General features: G+C 43.5%; 1 protein-coding gene across 5 annotated transcripts in view; it reads left to right on the forward strand.

Annotated features, from left to right (window-relative positions):
- The window catches only part of sox6 (SRY-box transcription factor 6), a 170,434-nt gene that overhangs the window by 97,511 nt on the left and 47,264 nt on the right, over positions 1–25,659 (forward strand). For all 5 annotated transcript variants that reach the window (XM_053512661.1, XM_053512662.1, XM_053512660.1 and 2 more), the window contains 3 exons: positions 3,392–3,564; positions 6,332–6,400; positions 22,309–22,429. In XM_053512661.1, coding sequence (XP_053368636.1) covers positions 3,392–3,564; positions 6,332–6,400; positions 22,309–22,429 — 363 coding nt within the window. The remainder of the gene's footprint in view (positions 1–3,391; positions 3,565–6,331; positions 6,401–22,308; positions 22,430–25,659) is intronic.

Here is a 25,659-nt window from a genome sequence, read left to right on the forward strand (position 1 = left end):
TCTTTTGCACCCATCTTTCTCAGTTTCATTCTTTTTTTTTTTAAACAATGAACACCTGTAGCACACATGTGGTCATGGTCATACATGTGTAGAAACATGAAGAAACATGCAGTGGCCTCACATCAGTCAACGTCACTCAAGCAACTGGTATTGTTTAGAGCTTGAGAATTTAATAAGCAGTAACAATATACATTATACTGAAATATTGAGTCAATCATTATGCAAGTGCACATGCTCTACAGTACCTTCATTCTAAAAACAGTACCGCGAATAAAATGAAAGATAAAACATAAACCCGGCAAGTCAAACAAATAGCAACAAAACCAATACAAGAAACGTCCCAGACTATCTAACAGGTACAACAGGTAAAGTTTAAGATGGGACCTTAGGCTTCAGAATAGAGGGGGTGTGTCTAATAGCAGCCAGGAAGCTGTTCCAGAGTCCAGGGGTGTAATAGGAAAATCCCCATTCACCTTTCAGCTTTAATCATGACCTTAAAACAGATTTTGTGAGGAAGCCCTCAAAGTTAGAGTAACTCTATATAGGTGAAGCAAAAAGTGGCCAGAGCATCAAGAGCTTCATATGCGAATAGCTTTTACCTGAACCCTAAGCACAGCGTTTCACACAGCTTGGACAAGTCCATTCGAATTCGCACATCTTCTATATTGTCAGAGAGCAGGCGAGAAACAGGACGACGGAGATAAGCCAAGTGATGAATGTAAAACTGAATGACAAACAGGATGTAAAAAATGTTATTATCACCTTTAAAAAAAAAATAAAAAAATGATGGCCGTGTGTGAATAATGTGGATAAGAATAGTGCCAGTGGACAGAGGATGAAAATAAAGATGGAGTCTGAGATCCAGCATAGGCAGGAACTGAGCAGGAGCTCAGTGATGTGAGCAAGATGTTTAGCTCCAATTCTCTATTCTCATCCCAGACTCCTCCTTTAAAAGCTTCCCGGTGCAGAATAGTGTAGTGTTATGCTCTTCGACATCCTCTTGTCTACTTGTGGACACTGCCGACAAAGCATGGATGTGTGTGTATTGGGTGTGTAGTAGCCTTTCCAAACAGCAGCACGCCGATAAATGCGGTCCTTCATGGCTCGAGCCAAAGGTTAATAAAATCGGTGTCCAACTGTATCAATTTTACAGATAAGCCATTCACGACAAGTGCACCGAGCTGAATAAGAAGTTGATTCAGGGCCATCGAAAAAACCACACGCAGCAGCTATGAATGGACGCTTTTTAGGGGGCTTTCTCCTTTTTTTCAGAGTGAGGATAAATGGAGAATTGCCGTGTCTCTCTCTCTCTCTCTCTCTCTCCCTCTCTATTTGTTGCAGTGCCGGCTTAAACGCTGCCAGAGCGCACCTCTGAATGGGGGGCTGGAGGTTGACAGGCCCTATTAAGACAAATGGCCTTCCTCATCGGAGAGATAAAATAAATCAGGTGTTTAGTCAAATTAAAATAGTTGAACTGGAGCGAGGCCCCCGGGGAGCCCACGGGGAAGAAACTCAACACAGATGTGGACGATGAAATACAGGAAGACACCCAGGAAAGAATTTCAGAAATGAGCTGTACTGTACTACATTGTAACCCACCTCATATTTCTCCTCCTCCATCTTCCTCATTTCTCGGGGTCTCCCTAAGTCTGTATCTTTCTTAAATGTGCAGAAACAGCAGCATGTCACCCTTTTAAAGGAAAAAAAACAGCAAGGAGGACAGCGAGAGCACGCAAGTAGAAAGTGAGTTACTGTCCAGCCTCTCACGAGCAATTACGCTCCATGTGCAAGTCAATGAATGGATCACTTAGCATTGATTAGATAGAGGTGCAGCAGGACTGCCTCGGCTCTCTCACACACAAATAAAGACGAACTCAATGAAGATGTCCTGCTCCTTCAAACACATAGACCTGAGTTTTTCTGTGATTGTAATGATGCTCAGTAATGAGACTGTGTTTGATGTTGGTGTGTGAAAGAGAAATAATGAGACAATGCTGAGGTGATGGTGACCCTGTTAGGGAGAAACTCAAGAAAAGTGTTTGTGTCTGAAGCTCCCTTAATGAGAATGGAGAGCAGTCATTAAATTGGCCTTAGGCACATCTACACAAATGCAAGCACAAACACACATGCAAGCTTGCATTGTCTGCCAGTAATCAGCCACCTTCACTCATCTAACACCATCATCCCTGTTCTAACAGGAGCTATTGTGGCCTATGCTCTGTTTCATCAAGGAGCGAGAACTTTAATGAGCCTGTCTTCACATCTAGGGTCACCTCTAGGTTATAGCACTCAAGAAGCAAGATTATCAGAAAACCAAAGTCAAGCAAAAGTTCAGTTATGATTTGCTCCCTTTTGTGTGGATCTATAGTCTTTTTCATTTACGCATTGCATTGACGTCGTTGTTCCTGCACATGCATGGACTTGAATGGTGCTCTTATCCCGTTTGTATTGTTAGACATCATTGATTATAAAATATAGTCATAGGTTCAGGTTGTTTTCCCAGAATTTAAAGGCTCACATTTCCAAACCCTACTAAAGTGAGGGGTGCCAATACTAATGAAATAATCTCTATTTTCCAAAGCTTTTTGGCTCTCAAAGAAGGAGCACTTTGAGCATTCATTTGATCATGTTTAACCTTCAGGATCACTTTTGGTGTTTGTAAGGAAACAAGATGGACTACTGTGGTTATGTAAAGACGTACAGTAACGTTGGGGAGTTTGAGACTGTCCGAATCTGGTGGCAGATCTCAGAAGCTGCTGGAAGAGGATAATAAAGCAAGATACCTAGCAAAAAAAATTCGCAGATTTAGAGGAGGGAAATTAATTCTGACTGGGCGTCGGTGTAAGTGGAAAAGACAATGTGTGGGTGTGAAATAACAGGAATGGTTAAACTTCTTGTTTTGAATTTCATATTTCTGGAGGCTGTGGCCTGCAGAGAAGGTGAGATACTGCCTTAATGAATGGAGCAAAAAGGGGTATTGAAAGGCGTGTGGACAAAGCATAAAGCGAGTAACTTAACCTGAAGGGGTTTAGGGAGGAAAATGCAGCATAAATGAGACTATTGTCTAAAATTCTGCAAGAAGTAAAAAGCAGAGCATTTAATCCTGTGGTTTGGACGGAATTTTCCGGGTGAAATTAAACATCTTAACAAACCAAGAATCCATCTTGAGTCCAGTCTGGAATACCATTGCTAAGTGTATGCATCTCTAATCTTTTTCCTTTTCTATACTTTTGGATCTCAAGACATGGTTAATTTAACAACAAGCTCATCTCTGTTGGTTTCACGCGGTCTTGAAAGTTCTTATACATCTTTAAACCTGTGCCATTGGCATGGATATACATGGGTCAACTCATGAGTGAGAGTCTGAGATGTGTCTTGTGTCCATGTCCAGGTACTCCAGAAAGTCTGGCTGAGAAAGAGAGGCAGCTTTCGACGATGATCACACAGCTGATTAGCCTGAGAGAGCAGCTCCTGGCCGCCCACGACGAGCAGAAGAAGCTGGCCGCCTCGCAGATGGAAAAGCAGCGGCAGCAAATGGAGCTGGCACGGCAGCAGCAAGAACAAGTGAGATCTCTCTTTCTCTTCCTGTCACTTTCCTTTTCCACCTCTGATCTGTACATCCCCTCCCAGACCTTTTTTTGTCTCTGTGGCTTGAACCGAGTTTCATCCTTTCAACCTTAACATCTCGCAACTTTAATCTCTGTGCTGCGCTAACTTATTATGAACCGTCCTCGTTCAGTCGGCGAATCAATTTTGAATTTTTCGAGAATTAAAATAAATGCAATTACTCGCCTTTCGATGAAAGGAAAAAATCTAATCAATATTAAATAATAGTATTCCGTCCTAAAGCTGGTTGTATATGACCTTGTTCGTTGCTTTCACTCCGGGTTTTATGATGAAGAATAAGCAATTTATTTCTGGGTTACGATTTGTAGAATTTATCGTATATTTTTAATTTTTGTTAAAAGAAGCACAAGCTCTGAGACATCCCTATTAGATCAATCTCAGCATGAAATCAGAGGCACAAATCAGGCAAATGAGGCATATTAAAGAAATCAGCAGATTAACACAGCTCATGAACTGCTTTAATGACAGAGGCAGCGTCAAGGGAAAGGATCCGTTCCCAACTCTTTAATTTTTTTCTCTCATAATAATTAGCCTACAGAAATCCTATTCAATACATTACATAGATTAATAGGCATATCTCGATGTCAAATCGTCTGCCTGCGCTTCGGATAGATAGATGGCCTCGTCTCGGATAGATGTGTCGGAAGATTCAGACGGTACTTAAAGTTTATGGGAATCGGGAGGCGTATTGTATGCTTCTGTGATTTTGGTATATTGGGATTATATTTACTGTCACGCTGGTGTGTGCCAGGATGTTTCCTTTTCATTAAGGAGGGAAAAGAAAATGGCAGTTATGGGCGGAGGGACGGGAGATGAGTAGAGAGAGAGATGGAGAGAGAGATATAGAGAGAGAGATGGAGAGGGAGGGAGGAGGCTACCCACCCGAAGTTAGAATGTCATTTAGCCATCCAGACACGACACAGTAATTAACTGTTGACACTCGTGAAGGAGCCACACAAATTAATCCTGACACATTTGCAGACGAGTGATATCTTACAGTGAACACTTTGTAATTATATTTGAAAATGAAAATTAAATGACACTTAAAACTAGGCTGTCAGGCTCAGCGAGGCGCGCCGGCTCATGGGGAGTTCGAAGGGGGAAAACAGAGGAGGAGGGAGGACAGGAGGAAGGGAGGAGGAGGAGGGAGAAAAGGAGCCATACTTCAGGGGGTCGCGGGTGCTCTGATAAGCCCCGCCTACTCACTAAGCCCAACCAGCCACGCCTCCAGTACGTAAACACGCCAATCATAATCACCTCGCTTTCTCTTACTGAATGATAATCTTTGAGATGCAGTGTTATGGTCGGGCTTCCAGGAATCGAATTGTTTGTGATACCAAATGTTCGTCATGTTTAACTACAGCTTCATTACAACAGAAAGTCTCATTTCGTTCTTGATTAACAGTGGAAACGTAACTCATTTTACAGAGCTCGTGTTGGACAGAGGGTGTCTACTTCACTTGTATGTCTAAGTTTTTATTTACAAATCTTGACCCTTGAATGCTGCATCGCATATAAGTGTATTTTGCACTTCCACGCAAAAAACAAATTCTGATTTGAGCTTGCGGAGGCTTGAACACACGTTTATGAAATGATGCATAGCCCCGCCCACTTTAAAACCGACCAGAATAACATGTCTAAATGACGAATTTGAAAATCTTTACTCGGATAATAAAAACGAAGCTGATTGCAGAAAAAAAAAATACCAGAATAAATTAATTCAATAAATAAAATACATTTATTTAAATGAATAAATTGAATATGGTACTCATTGGCTAGTTTTGTGTTGTAGCTTCTGCCTCATCAACTTGACAATATTAATGTGATTTTTTTTTTTTAAACGTAAACGTTAACAAAATGAAAGAGTAATATTTACATTTTAAGTAATAGTTTGTTAATTGGTAACCACTGCTTAATTGGAAACGTATCCGTAAGCTCCGCCCACTTTACAATCATGTCACGTCGTGCAGGATATATTCCTAAAAAGCTCATTTCCTGACACATTCATCAATTAGTCATTGTACATTATATGATATAATATGGTTGTATACATGACTGTTTATCCCTGTGCTGTGCTTTAAGCTCCACCCACTTTACAATCTTGTGATATCATGTCACAATTTTCCTGAAAATCTCATTTCAAGATACGTTTATCAATGAATCATTGTATGTGATCATGTACAGTACATATCAGCTTTCTCTTTAAACCTCACGATGAAATGTTTTTTTTTTGTTTTATGTTTATAACCAGAAATCGGTTGTTTATTCTAATATGTAATAAATAGGATATTTGAAAATAATTGTTGTTGAAATAATTACGAATAAACACGGAAGACTATTACTTAATAAGGATTTAGAGTTAAGTAAAATATATAGGTTGAAAAAAATAAATCTGTAAAAAAAAATATTATGCGGATATGCGTATGTTGTTGATTGAGAGGATTAGGTAAAATTGGGTATAAAAATTGAAATTATATCAGTATGTAAAATTTTATATAAATTTTTGTGTGTGTGTGTGTTTTAAATCTATGGCAATTTAAATGTGTGTGAAATATGTGAGTGTTCTTTCCTGATGTATGTGTATAGAGTATTTAAGGAGGAAATGAAAGGAGGTGAGTTAGATGTGACTGGGGCGTGAGCGCGGCCCGGCGTCGCGGTTTCTGCCGTGCGAGAGCAATAATCGAGAAACGCTTGTGCTCCACAGATCGCCAGACAGCAGCAGCAACTTCTTCAGCAGCAGCACAAAATCAATCTCCTTCAGCAGCAGATTCAGGTCAGTGTGCTTCCTGTGCGTGCGTGTGTGTGTGTGTGTGTGTGTGTGTGTGCAATATCATGTCCATGTATCTGTCAGTTCTATGCACGAGCAGGTCTTTGGTGTCGAACCTGGTCTCCTCTCCGTCCTTCATCATCACACTCGTCACTCAGTCTGCGTAAATAAGCGCTAATAATTAGCACGTGCCAATTAGCGAGGAGAATGACAGGAGGAGAACGAGTGTGACGGGGATGAGTAACTCCTCGCTCTGTTTGTTGTTTGCATGTTTGTTTTTTTCAATGATAAAACACACACACCCTGAGGCTACGAGCATCCCCGCGGTCACGTGACAAACCTCCCGGTAACACCTCCTGCTTCGTCTCTCCTCCACCGAGCCTCTGTCAGTCTCTCTCACTCTGTCTCTCTCACTGTTTGTCCATCTATCATTTCTTTCTGTCTCGTGCTTTCTCTTTGTCTCTCATTTTTACTCCTGTCTCTCTCTCTCTCTCTCTCTCTCTCTCTCTCTCTGTCCTGCGCTCCCCTTTTCTCTCTATCACTCTTTCTTTGATGTCTCTTTTCTGTCTTTTGCTGTCTGTGTATCTTTCTTTATCTCTGTATCTAGAAGTGTATCTTCCTCATTTTTTTCTGTCTATCTCTCATTCTTTACTATCACTCTCTTCTTTGTTTCTGTCTTTTTCATTTACTTTCTGTCTGTTTTTCCAGATCTCTCTCTCCCTTTTGGCCTTTTTGCCTTTCTTTTTATACTTCTACTTCTCTCTCTCTCTCTCTCTCTCTCTCTCTCTCTCTCTTTATACCCCCGTCCTCATCCACACAGTAAGTGTGTGTAAGTGTTGGATGTGTGTGTAAATCAGATGGAGCTCAGGAGCGCGAGATGTTATAGAGGAACCTGAGCTGAAGCTCATCCCGCTCTCCTGCTCTAACAGAGGGAACTAAGAAGTATAATAATATCACTGATATCACACAGTTACAGAGGATGAAAAGAAGAACAAGGTTGCCAGGGTGTGTGTGTGTGTGTGTGTGTGTGTGTGTGTGTGTGTGTTCCTTTGCGCAAGGTTTAGTGGACCACCCAGTCCGAGCGCTGGACACACACGCTGGTCAGTGGCAGCGGTCAAGGTCTTTACCCCCTCACACACACACACACACACACACACACACACACACACACACGAAAAATCAAGGGCACTAAGGGTGTTAGCCGTGCCAGGAGAAGTTCTTCTACTCCTCACTCTCTCTCTATCCATCTCTCTCATCCGGTGGACACAGGCACCTCCTTCTCCAGCTCTCCGTTTCATCCCTCTTTCTCTCCTTATCAGTCTGATTTCAAAGAGATAGATAGACAGATAGTTAAAGAGAGAGAAATAGACTGACAGTCATAGAAGGACAGAGAGAGTTAAGAGAGTGACAAACTGGTAGAAAAGAACAGAGGTGTAGACAGATAAAAGAAAGACAGAGAGAGAGAGACGGGAGCACTAGAAAGACATGCAGAAAAGGAGCGATAGAGAGAAAAAGAGAGGACGATCCAAATAAAAACAGACAGAAAGAATGTGAGAGAGACAATGAGAGATGGAGAAAGAGACAGTGAGAGAGAGAGAGAGAGACAGATTAATAGATAGACAGGGAGAGATAGAGAAGGAGAAGAGAGAGAAAACAGACAGAATGTGTGAGAGATGTGAAGAGATGGAAAGAGAGAGACGAAGTGAGTCAGAGACAGAGGCAGTGAGAGACTGGTTTTTTTTGGTTTGCTCTCCTGTCCTGTCCATCGTTCACGTCTCACTCTTGTCTCAGTGATCAGGTCCAGGAGCGCGAGCGTCGTCCACGTTCTGTCTCTCACTTCAAACGAAACCCCAGGGCGTAATAAAGCTCCCGAGGACATGCGGTGAAGGGAAACAATCAGTGTTTAGGCGTCGAGTCTTCACTGTGTATGATCTCACTCAATAACACTCACACACTGTACATATGAGAGCTCCTGCTGCTGTAACGGGCTCAGGTTCAGGTGCTATAGGTCTGTATGGGAGTGTAGAGTGTGTGTGTGTGTGTGTGTGTGTGTGTGTGTGTGTGTGTGTGTGTGCAGCTGCTCGCCCCAGCTGTGTTAGTTTCAGGTTGATTTAGACTTCAGACCCAGAGTCTCAGGCTGGCACGGTGCCAAACATTCCTGCACACCGGGGCTGGTACGGTGCGATCCGAAGTGAAGCGACATGCGCGCAAAGAACACACACACACACACACACACACACACACACACACACACACACAGGTGGAGAGCCTTGCCTTTATAACCTTAAAGCCTTATAAGCATGTACTGTATTCACACATTACACACACACACACACACACACACACACACACACACCTCATAACAATTAAAGAAGAATGATTCCCCCCGATACTAGGACAAATCTTAACTTCATGAGTCGTAGCCTTCGATCATAGAACCTTTCTCTTTTTCTCTCACTTACACACACATACACACACGCATGCACGCACGCACACACACACACTAGGGTTATCAGGGGTCACTTCTCGCTCTCATGTTTGTTCATTTGTCTTGTCCTTCGCTTCTTGTTCCTTTCTTCTCCTCTATGTTCTCTATCTCCTCTATTATAATAACAATAATAATAAATCATCTTTATTTATATATTATCACATATCTCCACAAAGGGTCAAATATTAATGAAACAGCTAACATGAAAAATAAATAAGACTAATAAAATAAATAATAATAATAATAATAATAATAATAATAATAATGACATGTTAAAAAATAAATATATAAAATAAAACAAAATCATAAATAAATAGAACAAACACAAAACTAAATTATAAATAAATAAAACTAATAAATGAAATAAAATTCAAATAAAAAAAAAAAAAGATCAACCAAATTCATACTTTATAAGTAATGTGCAATAAGAATTTAAAAATAAAGAAGATTTAAAAGATAGTTATTAAAGACGCCAGTACAGCAAATAATTAGTTTTGCGTAGGTCATTGCTTAATCTATTAATTAATAACCTCCATAATAATATCACACTTATGCCTCTGGCATTACAATCGCATTAAAGTAAGTAAACAAATAAACAAACAAATAAGAAGTTTCACACACTGACACGACGTCTTATTATTTGTTTTCCACATGATTTCAATAAGATTTTTTTTAATGCTCGTTTTCAGTCACATGATCACATTATTCACCTTCCACACGTTTCACCTCCTCACGTCCACTTGAAACCTGTGTGATGTTTAGTATTTCCTCCACCACAGACCCCTCGAGCTGCTGGACACGTCAGTACCTGCCCCGGCTGTCACACTTTAAAGGTCACCTGTTATGCCAAGTTCACTTTGTAGTCATGTTTGGATACAAAAAAAAGGCTGTGATGTTTGTCTTTCCCCTAAATTCCCAGATTTCCCCCTAATGTGACCTCATATAAGATGAGCCCCTCCCCCGGCTTGTTGTTCATCTCTGCTCTGTTCTCTGAAGGGGGCGTGGCTTAGAGGAGCAGAGAAGGTGGCAGTATGAGGTGTATTTCAGCTGGGAGCATAAACACACACATACAAACACACACACAACACACACACATAGCTGGATAGGGTTCTAAGCCCAGTGTTAAGTTGTTGACGATTATAGTAACATACGGGACCTTTAAGGATCACAGCTACGTTCTGAGATGATGATGTCACAGAAGTGCAGGTTTGTTTTTGCGTTGTCTGTAGATGGATCCTGTGCGGAGGGGTAGCAGGAAAACAAATTGTCATCATTGCTGACTTCAAAGCGGGGTAAAGCGTTCCTCTCATGTGGTTTTAAATGGTGTGGGGGAGCAGCGGGGGGTTCCAGGGGTTAAATGATAATCGCTGCAGACGCGCGGCCTCCCAGATAAAAGATTCGTTTTAATTATACAGAACTAACCACCTCCACCTCCACCTCCACACCGGTGCCAGACAGACTGCAATAAAAGTAAAGGGAATCTCGGCAGACCAGTGTGTGTGTGTGTGTGTGTGTGTGTGTGTGTGTGTGTGTGTGTGTGCGTGTGTGTGTGCAGTTATCTCTGTCTGTGTACAAGTATTGTACAGACAGAGGGGCCAGTTGGACTACAGCGCCCCCAGGAAATGCCTTTGTTCCTGTGAGCTGACAGGCATATGTCTATGTCTATGTGTGTGTGTGTGTGTGTGTGTGGTTGATCTCTTTCATATGTGTGCCATTTCCCGGGGCCCGCTGCGAGGCTGCCCCTGAGAGAATGGTTTAGTCGTGAGAGAGAGGGACAGGAAGTCGGAGCAGGGGTCAGACTCAGGGGTTAATCAGAGACAGCTTTGCACGCTCAACACATGAGTACAACACACACACACACACACACACACACACACAATGTAAAGAAAAAGGACACAAAATACAGCATGTTTGTGTCTTGGTCTGATCTGTGTCTGAAGATCTGACCGAACCGTACACTGTACACACACCCAGCGCGAATATTGACTCATAAATGCTTTGAAGATAACACGGATGCTACATCATGCTAGCCAAGCGTACACTCTCATGCTAATGGACTGATTTTGGACGAGGCGTTACCGGCTAGCAACACGCGACTGATGCGAATGCTGCAGAAAATGCTAACAAGGCCGCCTACAACGCTAAACGTGATAAAATAACACCACGTTATGAAAGAGAATGTTGTTCTTGACGATTACACACTGTTGTGTAGCTAGCTTTGTTTACAGTAGGCTGGCTAACTTTACAAAAAGCACGAACACACACGCAAGGTGAATGAAATGTGATTCAACGTGTGACACGAGACTGTTTAGCTAACCTGTTGAAGATATTGCGCTAGCCTCGTGCTCATCAGTCGGTCGCCCCGACACGCACACAGCGAACTCATCAACATGAAGCGACCGATGAATCACGTTTACACGTGGACAAGCCACATTACTGCTCAATTCGGGTTTTTTTTAAGTCAGATCGGATTTGCACGTCATGACGGTTCACGCTAGTCATAACTGACTTTTATCCGACTCTATCATGCTCTGAAACGGCACGAATGCGTGCATTGATTCGTCTTTGGTCGCAACATCTGTGTTAAAACACATCATATCATACCAGTTGCCGAAATTTGGCGCAGACTGATGACATCAGCAAGCGGTCTACGCGTGCACAGAGGCACAACGTCACATGAATCTCATTCAAGTCACATGATCACGTCTCAGATATGTATCCGATCTAGGGCCGTATATGAAAAAAATTTCAGGCTGGTAATGTAAACATGTCAGAGACACTTTGCACCATGAACATGTTATGACGCATCATGAATGTCTTCACGTGTCCTCATACAGAAAAATGTCGTCAGTGTTCAAAGAATACTTTTTTTTTTGTTTGTTTTTTGGATCGGAGTTCACTTTCATTCTGACGATCGAGGAACATCATTATACTCACAGTGTGTTCTCAGTAAGCCCCAACACACACACACACACACACACACACCCCTCTCTCTCTCTCCCGCTCTGTTACGGCCCAGTGACAGAATCCACACACAGAGGGAGTTTAATAAAGAGAAGCCCTGTCCGCCGCGGCCCCAAAGAGCCGCCTAATTAAACACCGCAGCCTTTGTGGCCCTCATACGTGTATCTTTTCCTGAGAGAAAGCAATAGTGCGGCTTTTCTTTTTCCGCTCTTTCTGTCCTGACGGGAAGCGAGGCTCCTGACGGAGACGCACAATCGCGCATTGTTCGGGTTAAATGCCTCGCGTTTGCGTGAGGTGGCGTCTCCGAGCCGCTAAATTAGCCCCTTGTCTTTCAGGCGCTGGAGAAACCAGAAAACTCTGTAGGTTTTTCTTTTTTTCCCCTACTACAACACATGACTAGTTTATTTATTTATTTATTTATTTATTTGGCTGGATCGCTTGACTTAACAATCATATCGCTGTCCTATTATTCAGCCGCTCTAGATGAAGCTAATTAGCGCAGCTTTGTCTTTAGCCCTGAGCAATTTGGTTTGGGTTTTTTTTTACCTTCTTTTTTTTTTTTTTATATATTCAGCAAACACCGATTAAGTGCAGTATTTCATTATGCTCACTCACTTTCGCCCGCCAACACCGCCGTATAGCCTAAATTATTCCAGGGTTTTTCTCTGTATGTGTGTGAGAGAGAGAGAGAGAGAGAGAGACATTTTTTTCTGGATAAATATAGGGGTGGCTAATTGAACAGAGATAACACTCCTAATTTGCCTCTTGTTAGATGTTTTCTGTTGTCTCGCGGCGCTCTTGTGATCTCTTATGCTAAAGTCCCTATTCATGCGCCGACAATGCCGAAAACAAGCCGCTCTGAAACAGAATGTGTTGCCAATTAGCATTGTCTGTCAGGCAAATAGAGCGTAATAAGGAAGGAAATGAGTGTGGGAATGTGTGTGAGATAGAGAGAGAGAGAGAGAGAACCAGAGAATGAGATTGCTTTTTGCCGTGCGTTCTTTCCTTTCTCTTTTTTTTAAACAAAGTGCACTATGCTAGCTTTTTTTTTCTTCTCCTAGCAGGATTAGAGCCATAACAGTCTCATCAAATGCACTTGGCTCGAACCCAGTGCGATGGAGCCTGAACCAGCCTCATCCTCCATTTAGAGCGCGAGAGAGAGAGAGAGAGAGAGAGAAGCTTTAGCTGATGAAGATCCCAGCACGCGAGAGCAGAGATAAAAGAAAGCGGTGACCCGACTCATTAGCCCCCTTTGATTTAATATATTGACACTTGGATACAAATAATTCCATTTAGTGCGCTCGGTTGGAGAGGTTGTGTGTGCGTGTGTGTGTGTGTGTGCGTGGGGTGGGGGGGGTGGTGGTGGATTGAGTTGAGGATCAATTTAATTAGTTATGAAATGTGACTTCTTGTCAGGAAGCAGAATAAATGCTGACGTTAAATAAAGTCGTGCGCAATTGGAACAATAAAGCTCTCGCAGACCGGCCCGTGTTAAAACTTAATGACGCACAAAAATGGGCCTAATAAGCTACAACCTCAGCAAAGAACCGTGATGGTTCGGAAATTAAGCTAAGTGGATGGAAGCGGAACGGTTAATGTCGTTTAAACAACTTCGAACATCAGGAGGATAAATAGTGACCTAGCGTTCGTGAAGACTTTGCTCACAGACAGACAGAGAGAGAGAGAGAGAGAGAGAGAGAGGTATTCGTATCCGTTAAGTTAAGCCTTTATTCGTCACATATACTTTTACAGCCACGTGATATTCTTATGTAGGGGTATCATACAGCGCCCCCTGAAGGAGACGGGCATAAGGGTCCTACTCCAGGGCCCAACAGGGTGACTGCCGATCTAACTTTTTCCTATTAGAGTGTTAGTGCATTTTTACATTGGGACCCCAGGATTGTTTTAGAGAACACTTGACCGTTTTGATCGGTGAAAACACAATCATTCCGGGATCAGGAACCGTGCCCTTCTGCTGAAAAACATGGTCTCGAGCGTGGTATGGTATAATCGGACATGGATCAAATCAGACATGGAAGCCAATCATACCTGAACACACATCAATGCCGTCTGTCTCCTCCCAAATCTATGCGTGCGCGCCAATCTCATCCTCTGACCCACACAGCCATAGCATAGAATAAAACGCTCAGGGGTGTGCTGAAAGAGGAAAACCATCACCTTGGGTAAGAGTGGTGAGAGGAGCTCTGCTCAGTGACATCATTTATAAACAGATGTCAGTCCGTCCTCTGCAGGATTTCTGCCGTTCCTGTAATTAACAGCGGCACATTGTGTCCCGACACCTCGGCAGCTAAGCGGTGTTAATGAAGGCGCTCCGAGCGCTTTGTCACATGGGGCTGTCACATGAACAGTTCTAACGTGTGAAATCACACCTGGGCGAAGCTCGAACCAAGGATTTTAGAATTTTACAGTAAAATTACACCAAATACCTCGGCGTCATGCAAGACAACTAAACAAGCTAACGTTAAACCATTTTAAATCACGCTTTGTCTAACAACGTTACTGATAAAGCCGTAGGTCAGGAATGTAAGCGGTGTAAATCAGGGACTGTTTGGGGTTCGAGACCACCTGTCGAGTCCTTTTTTTTTGTATGTGTGTGTATGAGAGAGATATAGAGAGAGAGAGAGCGCTTGAGAAATATCTGGCAGCGAACAGATCCTGTAGTGTGGAGAGGACTCAGTTTCCCCTCGCTGTGTTTTCTCAGTTAATGTTGAGCAAACTGTTTTGTCTTTGAGTTGGCTTTTTAACACGGCCCTTCACGTAGTGGGCACACACACATACACACACAAATCTGGAAAAAAAAGGGGGGGGGGGGGGTGAAGGCAGGCATTAATAGTCTCTACTGTGTGCGTCCAGCCGGGAGTTTAGAAAGGGGGCCCGTGTTTTCTTAGGGCTAGGGTGGCAAAGCAAAGCATTCAGCCCCTGTGCCTCACGGCACAAAAAAAGGGCCGCTTTGTTGTTCGGACAGGGGCAGACCAGAGTCCTAGCATTCCCTCTCCGAACACAATGAATAGCCCGTTTTGTCCTTCGTCCGTTTTTCATAGGCAATGAATTGTTGTCGTTTTTTTACCCCCCCTTTTCCTCCTCTTCTATTTTTTTTTTTATCATAATTATCCCGACCCCGTCACTGGGTGTGCACATGACACTCGAGTGTGCTTTTTTCAGGTCCCGGCTGCGCTCATGTGCCTGCAATAAAGTCTCGAGCGCAACAATCTCAGCTTTCTGCTGGACAACAGAACAGCCTCTGTTGTTCTAGCGCTGGCCCCAGCTGCTTGGAGGCAATTGTGAAGAAAGACACTGGCTCAGTCTTTAAAACTCCCCACCCCTCCCACCCCCCCGGTCCACAGGAAGACGAGGAAGAAAGAGGAAGCGCTTCTCCCCGCTCTCTGTGCGGCTCCTTTATTAGATTATCGTGTGGCCTGATTCCACGTCTTACTCCTCGCTCCTGCTCTTAGAACGCAGAACAATTCTTCATTAGGCTCGAGGACGCCTCGACTGTGCTTAGCCAGACGACCCGATACGTGCGTCGAGACCTGAAGAACAAACAGCTTGGATGGACAGAGGATTGTTTTTGGCATTCATGACATCAGTGGTTAGCACTGTCGCTTTGCACCTCCAGGGTCCAGGTTCGATTCCCGGCCAGGCTCGATTCTCATCTCTGTGTGCATGGAGTTTGTATGTTCTCCCTGTGCTCGGTGGGTTTCCTCCGGGTACTCCGGTTTCCTCCCACAGTCCAAAGATATGCAGGTTAGGCTAATTGGCGTTCCCAAATTGTCCATAGTGTGTGAATGAGTGTGTGTGTGTGTGTGTGTGCCCTGTGATGGATTGGCACCCTGACCAGGATGTACCCTGCCTCGTGCCCTAAGTCTCCTGGGATAGGCTTCAGGTCCCCACGACCCTGAATACAGGATAAAGCGGTGTAGACGAGATGAGTGAGTGAGTTTAAAGACCTGAAGATGTTGGAAAACAGAAAAGTAGCTTTACCTTTAACACTGGAGACGCCTTTGAAATGGTGTCCAATAAATAAACATCTCAGAATTATATATATATATATATAGTGTGTGTGTGTTTATATATATAAGCCATTCTGACCAACCAGAATCCAGAATTCAACAGCAACATGTAATTGTTTTCTTTTTTTTTTGTCAAATGTCTTAAAGGGTAAAAAAAAAGTCTAATTAGCCTTGAAGCAAGAATTAAAAAAATGTATTTTATTAAATTACAAATTACGTCTGTCTATGCTAATGGTCAAAATCATATTTTATTTCATGCCATGAATTCGTCAGAGATATTTAATTTAATTAATTAATTTATTTATTATTATTTGTTTTTTAGGATTATGACTCTGACCCCAGATTCATACAGCACCCCCCCCCTCCATTTTTTTTCTCCCCTCATTACACATGCAGTTTGAACGAATCCTCGCGGGCTTCTTCTCCGCTGTAATTTTATGTCCACACGCTATCGGGACGCTGCCTTCTTTGTTTTATTCTCTTCACAAATCTGGAAAAGAAAACAAGTGATAGCTAAAATGATTTGTGGAGAATGGAGAGAGGAATGTGGAGGTGGAGGTTCCTTTTCAAGTGAAATTTCGAAGTGAGATTGTACAGAAGGGATTGCATATGGATAGATAGCATGGGAGGGGGGGAGAGAGAGAAAGAAAAAAAAGATGAAGAAAAGCGGGGTGTGTCGGTGCGCCGGTGCGTTCGCACAAAGCTGTTAGAGGACGGAGCCTAAGGCTGATCTTTGATATTTTATATGCAATACAAACCTAATTGGCTTAAATATTTACAAAGATAAATTACATTTCAGCTTTTTTGAGGCCTGATAGCAGAAATCGCCTCAAGTACGGTGGTTTAAAACACACACACACACACACACACAAATATAGAAATAGAGAGATCTACTGTAACTCCTCCATGTTCTTGGTACTTGGACTGTCCCAGTTTATTCGTTTAATCAGAGACGATGCTCCGTTCAGAAATGTTCCTAAATTATGATTGAGAAACCAAATTGCTTTGGTCTGACAACTTGTTATGGTTAGAGAGAGAGAAAGAGAGAGAGAGGGGGGAACAGGGGGCCGTCCTGCTTTTTAACAGCCCTTGGACTTAATATAGATATATTGGAATGGCGCTTTTCCAAGAGGGCTTGTTTTACTGTGTAAGGAATTAGTGGAACAAGAAGTCGTCTATTGGTTATTCCTTCAGTCTGGCCGAGAGCAGGGTGGTGTCCGGTTTCTGTGCACCTAGCCCCGTGTTTTTTACACACACACACACACACACATAGAGAGGAAACACATGACACATTAGGTGCTGTCAGTCCAAGCTTTTGTGCACAGGCCAGTGCTGTGACACACACACAATCAGCGCACACACACACACACACGCACACACATGCACACACTCAAGTTCCCTGTTTGCCTGCTTCTCCTGTGCCCGAGCCGGATTTTCGTCCCCGAGTGTTACTCAGCCCTCGTAGATGTTAATCTTTCACCTGTCAGTCCGAAAATACTTCAGAAGTCAATAACGTCTTAAAGATGCCGGCGAGCTCGAGGCTCGAGGAAAGGGTTTGTGTTTGCGCCACACAAAGCTGCTTTGTTGTTGACCCGGAGCTGTGTCCGTGGGTCGGGAAGGGGGGTCTCCTGTATCGCAGGAGAGAACAATGCGGCTAGTTGGCGGCAAGGAGGCGGAAAAACCGGGCTTAATTCCGGCCCTGCGTCGAGGGATCAAAGTCCCACTCAGCCGTATCGATCCGCACGCACCCGATTGCCATCAGGGACCGAAACAGCAGTCAGCGGCCTCACAGAGTACCTGCCACATTGATAACAGCTCTCTGTTTGTGTGTGTGTGTGTCACAATATATACCACGTGACCACAGCTGTTCTGCCACAGAAACTGAGGCAGAATAAAGGCGTGCTGATAAAACAGAAATGAAACAAACCTGTTGTAACTCTGTAAAGAAGTCACTTTACACGTTTATCTTAAACCTTAGACGACGTTGAAATCTACAGTTAGACTTTCATCCTGAGTGAACCGTTGTTTTTTCTGTTCTGGATGAAATCACACACACATGCTCATACACACACTACAGATGTGGTACATATAAATAAAATGGTACAGTATGACTTTAACTGATAAATGACCTGTGACGTGAGGCTAATACGTGCTCCGGGATCTCCGGGATTGTTTTTTTTACCAATTGATTTTCTCTCTCTTTCCTGGTGAGCTTCCAGGAAGTTCTCGCTGAGTGCGCGTTTACGGTAGCGCGTACGGTCGCGTAAACGCCGCTAACGTACGCCACATGCGCCGTGCTCAGGTTGCCAACTCCACAGGAATCCATTCAGCATTTTCCAAACGGATCCCTCGGGTGATTTTCATTTCAGCCGTTCAGGCTCGGGCAGCTCCGAGCCCCTCGGGGAAGAACGTGTAAAGTATCCATGCTTACAGTAGCACTGGAAAAACTCTTCTTTTTTTAAACTTCCTTCCAAGAATTAGTGCTGTTGTGCACATTAGGCCTCTGCTCTATTTCTCTTTTTGGTTGCGCTCATTTTCTTTTCGAGCACGGGACATTTCACTAGTGGTGTTGGACACACTCGGGCACGTGTGCGGCGTTTTTAACAGCTACAGCTCGAAAGGGAAAGTGAGAAAGGGAGGGAGAGAGAGATGGAGGGAGAAAAGGCTCTCCTCCCAGCTCCTTTGTCTTATCTTGTCAACTTTGAAAGGCATTTTGGACATGTTAAAACAACTTATCCCCCTCACCACCGCCACCTCCACCCAAACCCCTGCCTCCTTCTTAGATTTGCAGAAAAAAAATGTTTTTAGGGTAACGGGTGCAGAAGGAGGACGTCTCCTGGGTCCGGCTTGAGCGTGGGTGCTGACAGTGCGTAATCATGGCTCAGACATTTCCTTGTAGAGCTCTCTCTCTCTCTCACACACACACACACACACACACACACACTTGTATACAGTAGTATAATAGAATCCATGAACATCTTTGGGATTGTATATCTATACACATACATACCATGCCATATATTTTCCACACACACACTACCTGGACTGTATCACAGGCTTGACCCGAGTTCCCTGACCTTAGGATTAGTCTCTGTTGTAAACCATTACTGAAGCTAAGTGCTGATGTCAACAGTTCCGCTAACAACATTGATTAATCCATACCTTCCTATTAACTCAAAGCTTTTTCTTTCCAATCCGCATGCCTGGGTGCATTCAACCTATAGTATGGACCGTGAATTCTGTCTATTTGTTACACTGTATTAAGTCCGATCATATTTACTGTGGCAAATGTTTTGTTATAGAACCCCAGCGATGTTGAATCCTGGAATCTGATTGCTAAATAATTCTCACATGCATCTATTACCTTCTACATTCGTACAAGCTATTTTTCTGTCTATGGAACACACACACACACACACACACACAACAGACACCCTCTCTTTATCTCAGATGATTGCCACAGATGTTCTTCGCCAACTAGCACGAGTTACATCCTCTTCAGGGACGAACAATAGCACCTGTTCCTCATAAGTCGCAGTGAGGGTTCCTTCATGTATCTTTAATGAAGCTTTTGGGGGCAGATGGCAAGAAAGACAGAGCAGAAACCCAGGACTTGGGACAGGCTGGAAAAACAAAATCCCGGGAGCAGGAACAGGGTCGCGCCGGAATGTTTCTGCGTTTCGGTCGTCTCTTACATCTGTAGATCAACAATCGACAATCAACAATCAGGTTCTCGATTGTTGACTCAAGTGTCTTCGGCAGTCGACCACAAGGTGTCTGTTTTAGAGAAAGAGAGCGAGAGGTAGAGAAAGGAAGCAGCCAAGAGGAGAGATGAAACACACAGGCTGACACAGACAGATCCACGAAGGTATAATAAGCAAGTCTCTAAATGCAGCGCGATATGCAATTTATCAAAATCAGCCTGTCTGAGTGCAGGCACTTAATTCCATTCTCTGTCTATCAGCAGTCAAAGCAAATTGCCAATGATAATCTTTAAATCTATACCAGCATTGTCTGCTCAGCTCGCTCGGCATTCATTAATTGACAACCCTCGAAGCTAACCTCCTCTATTAGCCCGCTATTGCCAAACCCGTGATTTGATTTGCCACTCACCGATGTGCCGTGTGTAAATTAAAGTTTAATGTAAAGACCTCATTACTGTAAATCACAACTGATCAAACAGAAAGCTGTTTATATATTTTCCTTGTTTTCATTCTTTTCTCATTTTCAGAATTTATTTATTTATTTATTTATTTTCAGGATCAGGTGTCTCTCCACAGCTGGCATAGCAGTTAGCACTGTGGTCTTACATCTCCAGGGTTGAGGGTTCAAGTCCCGCTTTCTTACTGTATATTTTACATATCCATATACCTGGGTTTCCTCCGGGTTCTCCGGTTTCCTCCCACAGTTTAAGGACATGCGCTGTCTGTGTATTTTTTTTTAGCGTACGAGCGTGTGTGTGTTTGTGTGACCTGAGATGAATTGACACCCCATCCAGGATCTACCCCACATTGTGCCCCGAGTTTCCTCCAGTAAGAATGAGTGAGCGAGAGAGAGAGAGAGTAAGAGAGAGTGATGGTTTCCTCTTCAAATGTGTGTATAAGGTCGAGTTGACTTTTTAACTCGCTGGATGTGATGTGACATGTCAGAGAAGAGTCGCGTCTCCAGTCAACTTTAAAACTAGACGCTGAATTCTTATTTTTGTGACAGTGATTATATGTACAGTCACCTTTAATCCGCTCTGACCAAAGGCCACATGGTGGATTTATTAATGCACTTTATGAGCGGCATATCAAAGAGGGTGAAACATTTTCCACATCTAGCGAGCATCTGCGGGAAACGTCGGCTATTAACGCTGAGGTCGTTTACAGGGACCCGTTTTGCTTTGCTTTCTCGTTCAGCACATTTTGTTAATAAAGAAGAAAAAAGTCATTTTTTCACCTGATGAACCAGAAAACCATTTTGCCAACAGGTATTTAACTGTGGCACAATAATAAAGCTGCAGTTCCAGAGTTTCAAAGTGAACGAAAAGTGCATTTATTTTATATTATTTTGCTTGGTAGAAATCTCATTCTTTGAGATCAATATCATGGACTTAAATACTTTTTAAGCGCCAAGGGAGTTAAACCGAGATTTGGTATTACTGTAGATGCTGGGGGAAAAAGCAAACGGGAAAAAAAAGAAGTGGCGATCACATGCAGACCTCAGCGAGAATGGATAAGAGGGGAAAAAAACCACGGTGGTGGCACGGAGCAGGTTGATTTCATGCCCCGATGCTGCGGCAGTAATTGCACCCAGACTCGTTTTTTTTCCCGTTGATTTTAAAGAGGCTTGAACGCTTGGTAACCTGTTTATTTTGGTGGGGCCGACCTTTATTAACCCTGTTCTCCAGTAGAATCCCCCTGAGGTGGGCCTGCCCGGCTGGGCGTTAAGTCTCGCAGGCCCACGGTAGCAGGACTGCAGCTTATCATGCATATTCAGGAAGCAGGGGATGACAGCTAGATTGCGTCCAGCCAATGCTCTGCAAACATATGCGTTTCTAAGCTGCTGTGGCTTGTTCCCAAAACATACCAGCTTTCTTTCTCTTTGTCTCGCTTCACCTGGGTCTGTTTTTCCTCTCACTTTTTGTCCCATGTGGAATATTAATAACACACGTGTACATGCGCACATACACATACACACACGCACACACAGACACGCACACGCACAAGAACGTCAGTGCGGCAGGTTAGAGGAAAGCCGAGGATGAGGATGTTGAAGGTTAATAACAGGGCAGAGAAGACATCTTGATGGTTATTAGGCCGGCGTCGAACAGGGCATGAGCTTCAGCATCGATGCTATGGGAACGGCTGCACTTTTATCGCCTGTATAAATGATCTTTCAGTATTATAAAACAAGCCTGATATATCTGCCAGGATCTTTTCCTGTCCCCTGTCCGTGTACGTGAACGATCTCGTCCTGAGGGTGCGCTCTAGCCGAGAGAGAATCTCACTTTTGGGTCTGCGAAGACTGTTTCGCTTTAGGAAGAAGTTGCAGTCTTGACAGTTTGTCATTCTGCCCCTAAGGTGCACTAAGGCTCCCAGATTCTCACGCTTCAACCTTAACACTTTAACGAGTCAAGTCTGGTCTATAAAAGAAATAAAAAACACGACACTCCCTGTGTAGGTTAAAGAAAATATATAGGAAAGATTTCACAATGAATCTGGCTTTTTCCACTTAGGCTTGTGCCATGTAAACTCTGTATCTTGTGTGGCTTTGTGTGTGTGTGTGTGTGTGTGTGTGTGTGTCCATGTCCAAGTCCTTACATGTGAGTGGCGGGTATTAGGCGCAACTATTGTGAAGCTGAAATGGTGAACTAAGCGGGGGGAGTCTGTCGGCTGTCAGACGGTATTAGGCCTTCGTCTGATCTCTTTTTTGTGTGTGTTCAGCAGGTCCAGGGTCACATGCCTCCTCTCATGATCCCCATTTTTCCACACGACCAGCGCACCCTGGCCGCTGCCGCCGCCGCCCAGCAGGGCTTCCTCTTCCCCCCAGGCATGTCCTACAAACCAGGTATGAGCTCCCTTTCATGACTTGTCTCTTTATTGTGCATCTTTATAGTTATATCTGTCTTTGTGTGTAACTGTTTGCAAAAGTCCTTCATGTAAAACTAACATAGTTCATTAATGTATAGTTATCTTCAAGTAACAATATTTATTAAGAAAGCCAATAAAGATTTATGGACATAGGACAAACACTTCAGATTTGGTTTTGCAATCGTGTTGCATTCTTGTGTCATGAGTTTGCACTTCATGAGATTTGGTAAGGATGCGTTGAGAGTCAGAAATATTTCATGACATCGGCATAAAACAACGTAAAATCGCTTTTTTTTTTTAAGTTAATGTGTCTAAACCGCTTTGTTTAGACATAATGAACGTCGCAGCATGAACAGCCATTTGGTTAGTCATTTGGTGATGTCCATGTATCAAACAGGTCACTTTGTATGTACATGTGCACCATCGCTGATCGTAGCCCATCTGTCACTTTGCACAATACGCTAGCCTCCCTTTAGCCCATGCAAACATGGACAGGGGCCAACCTCAGACCAGCACTTCCTTAAGAAGAAAAAACCCATCAACATCAAAGTTTTTTACTAGAGGTAAAATCTGTCCTGCTTGTTAGTAACGGATGCTCCATTGCCACCTGCCAGATGGCAGCCAGGGAAATGAGTCTGCAGTCTGTTGTAATTTGGTAAGCCTTGCTTGGGCATCATGACCGATAGATGTCCTTTAGGGCTGTGAGTTTGTAGCCTGTGATGTGCATCGCTGTTCTCACCACTCTCTGGAGAGCCTTGCACTTGCAACAGGAGCATCTGCCATGGCAGACAGTGATGCAACCAGTCAGGATGATGTTTACGCTTTGGTGATAGAAGGTGGGGGTTGGATCCAGGCCAAAATTCTTCCGAGGTCATTCAAAGAAAGGAATTATATTCACCAGAAAACCCGAGCTTGCAGTCATGCCTATGGAGGTACCAGCGAAGCTCGTTCGAGATACGGCGGCTCTAATTTTCCCTGACTTTACCAATTGTTCATCATCACCCCAGAATAGAGACGTAGGCTTGGAGTAATAATGCCTATAGGATCTATGCGGGCTGGAATTTAATCAGTACATCAGCATGAAAGTGTCTCCATTTCATCGTCCAGGAATCTGCTATCCGTATTAACAGCATCTTAAACCGTCCGTGGATGAACGTACTACAGATTGAGCCTCGATCTAAACCGTTGAACTTAATTGTTATTAGATGAGCACACAGTGAAGAAGTTTCCCATCATCTTTCTCCTAGTATGCACGGGCCAAAAAAGTTCCGTGAGGAATGCTCCGAGGAATGCTCCCTCATTGATTTAGTGTGGTGCATAAAGAACGGTAACCTGCTCTCAAGTGTACAGTTTCCCCTGCAGGGTGTACAGCCTCTGGGAGCTTTTGCGTCTCCTACCTGTCCTGGCACGTCCTCCTTCACCTTTTGTGAAAAAGAGAATTGCTCCTCACGCAAGCATTCCAAATCCGAAAAACAAATTTGCAGGAAATTGCTACAACATGCAGACTGAGTGCCTGCCAGGCCGCTAACCCTCCACCCAGTCCCTCATTGTTCTCGATCACTTTGTGTAATTTTGCTTTGTGTAGAGTAATAAAAAAGGAGCTAAATCCTGTGTTCATGTGTTCAGCGAGTCAAAGTTCTGCTCTGTATTGTTTGATTTCTCTCTCTCCCCCTCTATTTTTCTCCTCTCTTCTATTGAGTATTGACTATCAGCCTAGCGAGACGAGTAAAATGCTGAGGTGAGGATTTTCCCCTGATTTTTTTTCTCCCCTTGCTGAGCTGTCTATAGATATATCTGTGGACCACAGGGAATACCAAGGAAATGGAAATGAAGAACAGATAAAAAAAAAAAAATAGGGGTAGGGAATGAGTAGGAAATATAATTCAGGAAATAAAAATGTCAGTAATCAAAAGGCTATGTCTAATTTGGCCTGTAATAAATGCTGTGAAAAACACATTTATTGTTCATCAAAAGAGGAAAAAATACAGTGCAGAGATCAGAGTTGGGATAAAAGGATTGTTAGACAGCAGGTGAAAGGCGGAATATTATAAGGTGTAGTGTGCCCTTCTAATAAATTAACTATAAAGGTGAGCGATGAAAAAGAAAGTCAGCTATTTTGAAACTAAAGAGGCGCGACAGGCTGAACAAAGAGCCTGAGGGGATTCTTTTTCCCGTTTGATTTTTTTAATATGTTACATTTGACGCTGCGAGTAATTATTTTCTTCCACTACAAACACCGGGAGCTATAATGAAATCTTTTTGTGTGCACAGAGCCACCTGCATTATTCATAAGTTTAATATACAGTATAAAGCAATACGGAGAGGAAAAGTCTGGAAAGTGACCCACGTCGTTGACGCCCAACATGGCTCACAACACGATAACGTGATCGTACGAGGCTAATGCAAAGCTCCCGCTGATGTTCCCGGCACCCCGAGTGAGGAGCGTTCGGCCCGACGTCGAGGTCTCAGCGAAGGTCCAGTGCTGATGACGTTCTGATGACCTCCAACCCAGCTGTGAAGCTCCAGCGCTTCACTTTCTTTCATGCTGTGCCTAATGACCTGGGCGTTTTTACTCGTCCTTTACTCAGAGAGACGACTGGAGAAAAGGGGTGACACTGCTGCGCGTAGACATAAAGACAACCAACAGTAATGTCTGAGATGCTGATTTCTCCTCATGAAATCCTCAGATTGGGGCGAGGATACAATGGCTGGGAGAGATGCAATGGCGAGAAGTGGAGCTTGGATGCCAAGAGGGTCACAGCAAGATCTTAACTTGTGTTTCTGTGGATCATTAATTGATTCTCCATGTATTTGTTTGATCTGGAGATACACAGATACTAATACTGTAGTGTGCCATGTTGCCAGTTAATAGATGACATGGAGTGACAGTGGTCTGAAAGTATTCGCGCATTAACTCACGCATGTTCTTGCGAGAAGCCAGGAGCCTATCCTGGACGGGGTGCGAGTCCTTTGCAGAACACAAGCACACATACACACTTACTCTGTTGGCAATTTAGAAACAGACACGAGGCAGGACTTGAACCCTCGATACTGGAGATGCGAGGCCACAGCACTAACCACTACGCCTAAATACCAAAAAACATGTATTCCTACTTGACCTAAATTATGCATCACGTGCTTTGACACTTTTGCACAAAGCTTCAGGACTAGGCCTAAATAGTGAGCTTGTCATAAATCCATTTAAGT

The sequence above is a fragment of the Clarias gariepinus genome, chromosome 15, assembly GCF_024256425.1.
Source record: "Clarias gariepinus isolate MV-2021 ecotype Netherlands chromosome 15, CGAR_prim_01v2, whole genome shotgun sequence".
NCBI lineage: Eukaryota > Metazoa > Chordata > Actinopteri > Siluriformes > Clariidae > Clarias > Clarias gariepinus.